Raw genomic sequence first — 5737 nt, 5'->3', positions numbered from 1 at the left:
AATACTTATAATCTTATTATAAAAGGAAGGTATTATTGGTGGTCATCCCAAATAATAAATGAGTAGTTTAATCATTTGTTTTACATGAGAGATGCTAGTGTAAAACGGGCTGCACCTGCTGGAACAATAAAGACTGGGAGATAAATATACTGACCAGCCCAGTTTGAAATGATGGCCAATAATCACGTCCTGACTGATATATTTTGGTCTATTATATCATCATCATCATCATCCACAAAACATGCCAGTGTGCTTGATAAGCAGCAGTTAGTTCCTCCTTTGTCATTTCTGAAATGTCAATATTGTGTAAACTGTGTGTTGTTTGAGCTCAGCAATTTTGCATCTAGCTTATTATAATTACAAATGCACTCAGCTATATAAAGGCAAATAAAGGCTTATATATATAAATATATATATATATATATATATATATATATATATATATATATATATATATATATATATATATATAAATAAATAATATATATTATATATATATATATATATATATATATATATATATATATATATATATATATATATATATATATATATGTATACATACATACACATCCAGTTAAAGTCAGAATTATTAGCACCCCTTTGATTTTTTTTTTGCTTTTTTAAATATTTCCCAAATGATGTTTAACAGAGCAAGAAAATTTTTACAGTACATCTGATAATATTTTTTCTTCTGGAGCAAGTCTTATTTGTTTTATTTCGGCAAGAATACAAGCAGTTTTTAATTTTTGAAAATCAATTTTAAGGTCAAAATTATTAGCCCCTTTAAGTAATTTTTTTCAATAGTCTACAGAACAAACCATCATTACACAATAACTTGCTTAATTAACCTAACCTGCCTAGTTAACTTAATTAATCTAGTTAAGCTTTTAAATGTCACTTTAAACTATATAGAAGTGTCTTGAAAAATATCTAGTAAAATATTATTTACTGTCATTATGACAAAGATAAAATAAATCAGTAATAAATCTCCATGTGATGGCCAGAGGGCGCTTTTGCAAAAATACAGATTAAATTGAAATAAATGCAATATTGTGTGATATGTCAGCAAACTACAGCTCTGTGTAGTAAATGCTGCTCTATCTGAAAGCACCTGCTGATCATGGAACCAGCTTCACTGACAAAACACACACGACTAGGCAAGGGACGTTTTTAAGGTATAACCGCGGTTTGGAAAAGTCAAGGTTTTAAAACCTTGTAACTGTGTAAGATTTTTTGTAACAGTATTTCCTGCAGAAAAGATATCCAAATATGCCATTTTAAATTGTAAAGAAATCTGTGTTTTTGAAACAATGAAGACAGCAAAAGTCAATGAAATATTATTATAGTCTGACATGTTTACTGATCCAAAGTATTTTAAATGTTTTCTCAAATAAAATATATTGTGTTCAAAACTGTAATTTTTTTTTTTTTACCCAGACATTTAAAAGAATATATTTAGAGCACGAATCACAATACCATGAAACCTGGGAAACCATGATATTTTTATCCAAGGTTATTATACTGTCAGAATCTTATACCGGCCCATGCCTACACACAACTTTGACTAATTGTGCAGCCCTAATTCCTTATAATGCATTCCAGGCCATTAAGTGACAATGTTTTTGTAAAGAAACGCTATGCATCTGTGCACATATGCCGTCGTCTACAATTGTTGTTTTGGTTTTAACTATAGAGTGTAAACATACAGTAATGCATGCAAATGACATCACCATTTTCATTTAAATAAAGGGCAAAAATGTAGGTAAAGAAGGTAGGGTTGCACAATAGATCAAAATGAAATCGCAATCAAGCAAAGCTGCTATTCTCATGCACATCTTGTCAGGGAAGCACAGTTGTGTGATCTGTAGTAAATGTCCTTCAAAAGCCAGAGGGCGCTCTCACATAAAAAAAATTAAAAACTTCGAATTCCCATGCAATTGTTAAATAAACACAATATTTAGCTGTTTTCATAAATTCTACATGACTAATAAGCACCGGAATACTGACTCATCTCTCAAAATGTTTTATTTCAAGCTCTCGACTGAAGTTATGAAGTGAATTTGGAGTAAAAAAACATGTTATTAAGTGTGATATTTTTACATGGTTTCAGATGCAGCACCAGCAACACAGAGCCATATTATAGCAGATTATCCTCCATTTCATTATCAGATTATTTAATGGCCAGATTTTTTAAAGTAATTTTGCACAGCTTGTCAGTGAAATATGGCTCTGTATGGCTTTACTAGAATCAGCTTTACTGACAAAATACACATGAAAATCATCTGCGATTAATCGTACAGACCTCATAAAAGTGTAAACACCCACTTTATTACTTATTGTACTGTCAAATTATTACTTTTATCTTATACTAGAATAAATGATGCTGTTTTATGCTTTGGGAAAACGGATGTATGATAACAAACTAAGTGTTACACAAAATAACATTCGGACAAGGCAAGTCATGTGATCATAATAAGGCACCACCCACTCCATATAAGACAGATCAATTCCAATTCTCAAAAACGCTCTATAAAACATACAGAAATCTTTTGGAACAAAAATGTATACTCAAATATTTGCCACACTACAGTCCATAAACTAATCCACACTTAGAACAACATCAACTGGCCACCTTTTGATTTTAGCAACTGTACACTTCTCAAATGTCATGAATAGGCTTCTATACTGCATAACAATACAACAGCCATCAGATACTGTGATTACTAAATAATAGCAACATCATATATACATGTTGAACAAAACCAGTCTTAACTGTTTTGCTGGTCTCCCAGCCAAATCATCTTCGATTGCTGGTTTTAAATGGGCTTCATGCACTTGCTACTGTAGCATCAAAACAACTGCTTTGCTTTGAAATAGTCCAACTTAAACTAGCAAACAAAACTGTTAATAAACACATTTCAATACAGTATTTTCTTTTCTTAGAACGACTAGGTTGCATTTAGAGAGTTTCATACTAAAAAGTTGACAGTTTTCCTCCTCAATGTTGACTCAACATGAACCACAAAATAAACATAGCGCTTTAAAACACTTACATATCTCCGCAGCTTCTTCTCGGGCGGCGACTTTCTCAACCATCCCTGACAGATGATTTCTCCTCCGCTCATTTTACAGAAAGCAAAAAGCACAATCAACAGCAGCAGATCAGTCTGAAGTCCTCAGATGCTGCGGGTCCATGTATGTTGAGCGCGCGCGGGGCAGTGCCGTGGATGCGGAGCTTCATTTACTGGTGATGGGACGCGTCCTTTGCGCGCTGCGGGACTCTGTGTAAACACTGCGGGCACGAACGCTCGAGTTGCTGAAGATGTAGGAAGTGTTGGTTGTCTGCTGTTTGTTTTCCCACTCACTCGCACATACACCACGCCCACTGTGTTCAAGGGACGGGACTCTTTCTCTTTGCTGTAGGGATGAGCGGAGACAATGAAGCGCAAGTATGGAGCTCGGCTGTTTTATGTTTAGTTGGTGTGTTTGTTACATTACACTCTCTCTTCGTTAGTTTGTTTGGAGTTTGTAAGGGCGTCTAAGACGTTCAAATGTACTTTCGCGGACGGAATAACACCGGTGCTGTCAAATGAGCCGCAACACAGCGGACTGAACGTTTTCACGGGATTAGAAACAGCCGTCGGTAACTTCGGCCAATCTGTTGATTAGTTTGAGAAACACGTCACCTTGTGGACGGGTGTATGTAATGCACGATATTGCTGTCAGTGCTGGTTGATTACTTACAGATAGTTGTTTTCATTCATTTATTCATTTTCTTTTCGGCTTAGTCCCTTTATTAATCTGGGGTCCCCACAGCGGAATGAACCGCCAATTTATCCAGCATTTGTTTTATGCAGCAGATGCCCTTCCCGCTGCAACCCATCACTGGGAAACCAACACACACATACACTATAGACAATTTAGCCTACCCAATTCACCTGTACCACGTCTTTGGACTGTGGGGGAAACCGGAGCACCCGGAGGAAACCCACGCGAACGCAGGGAGAACATGCAAACTCCACACAGAAACGTCAACTGACCCAGCCTGCGCCACTGCGTTGCCATAGCAGTTTTCATTACGAGAAAAAAAAATTAAAATATGAAAAGAAACATATTATTTAAAATAGGTCTAATAATGTCACACACACAAGGCCTTATTAGGGGAGAGCGGGGACGAAAGTAACATTTTTCATAAAAAAATCTCATTTTAAAACAATGTTTTTAATATATTTTACTAACCCACAAAAGTGGGTGAAAAATCAGGTGCTATTTTTATCAGTGTAGAACAACTTCAATATAACTTTAACAAAAGTTGCACATTGTTACTTGACCCCATCGGTAGGGACAAATGTAACACAGGTGGGTCAAAAGTAGCACAATACTTGATTTACTGGCTTAATCTTGTTTATTTTAAATATATCTGACTATGACCTTGTTAAAGTTCACTGCAAAAATATTTTGTCCTTTATTTTTGCTAAATATATCAAACTGAATTTCATTTAAAAATTTTAGTTCCATCAAATGTTTCAAAAGCAATCCAACAATGCAAAATGTTACAACTTTCTAATTTTTAAAAAATATTTTATCAATTATTATTGGCAGTTATTTATTTATTTATTATTTTTTTTTTACAGGATTTTAACTCTTTAATTGCCAAGTTCACAAATTATGTGACTGATTTTATGATAAAAACACACAAAATTGCATATTTTCAGTATAAAAAGTAATTGTGGATGGGATTTTTTTAACCTTTTATGTCAGTTTTGGATGAGAATGATTAGTAACAACACTGGCTTTGATGCATTGTTAGATTTTCATTTTTTCCCTAATTTACTGTTGGTGGCTGTGTTTGCTCCATTGACTTCCATTATAAACACATTTGATGGTGCATAAATACAGTGTTTGTTTTTATTTACTCCATGAAGTTTTGAGAGCCGAGATGCTTATTTTGAACATAGCAAGATAAGTGCATAAAGGTCACTCTCACACACTCACAGATACACATACACACACTTTAATTTGTTGTTATACTCCATATAAAATCCAGAAACTACGCTTTTTTATTGCACATGCCTATAAAGGGTTAAAGGTGCCAAATGATGATCAACAGTAAAAATGACAAATTTGACCTCTTCCCAACAATCAAAACTGCATGATTATATGGTGTCATAGTTTTGCAATAAAAAAAGTGGTTATAATGGAAGTCAATGAGGCAGCCACGAACAGTAAATAGGGTGAAAATTTAAAATTAATTAAAAACAATGCATCAAAGGCAATGTTGTTTCACGTCCAAGACTTTGATAAAAGGTAAAAAGAAATCCAGTCCACAACTACTTTTTATATTGAAAATACATTATTTTGTGTTTTTTTTCCCATCAAATCAGTGATATAATTTTGAATTTAGAAATTAAAGAGTTAAAATCCTGGACATTTTCTAAGCAATTTGGTAGTTTTGATCAGGACTGAGGTTGATTAACAGATTTTTGAAAAAAAAAAAAAAAAAAAAAGTGACAAAAAAAGTCTGATGCATTTTTACAGCAGTTTAATTTAGTGGATGTTTTCATCCTGTACACAACAAAAGGATAGTAAATTTGCCCAGAGTGTATTGCTTACTTTTTAAAAAAATTCAGCATTTTCTTAAAATATGTGTCAAAATAAGACTTGTCACCAAAAATCATTCTGCTAGCTGAAACAGAAAAAATTATGGTCAAATTAAGACACAAAAATCACCCCA

At 33.7% G+C, this 5737-nt stretch overlaps 1 protein-coding gene across 1 annotated transcript in view; it reads right to left on the bottom strand.

The window, feature by feature from the left end:
* The window catches only part of gab2 (GRB2-associated binding protein 2), a 144703-nt gene extending 141388 nt beyond the window's left edge, over positions 1-3315 (bottom strand). The window contains exon 1 of the mRNA XM_056474540.1: positions 3057-3315. Coding sequence (XP_056330515.1) covers positions 3057-3128 — 72 coding nt within the window. The 5' untranslated portion in view covers positions 3129-3315. The remainder of the gene's footprint in view (positions 1-3056) is intronic.
* Between the last annotated feature and the right edge of the window lie 2422 nt (positions 3316-5737).

This window comes from Danio aesculapii, chromosome 15 (genome assembly GCF_903798145.1).
Source record: "Danio aesculapii chromosome 15, fDanAes4.1, whole genome shotgun sequence".
Lineage (NCBI taxonomy): Eukaryota > Metazoa > Chordata > Actinopteri > Cypriniformes > Danionidae > Danio > Danio aesculapii.
This window is presented reverse-complemented; position numbering and strand designations above follow the sequence as displayed.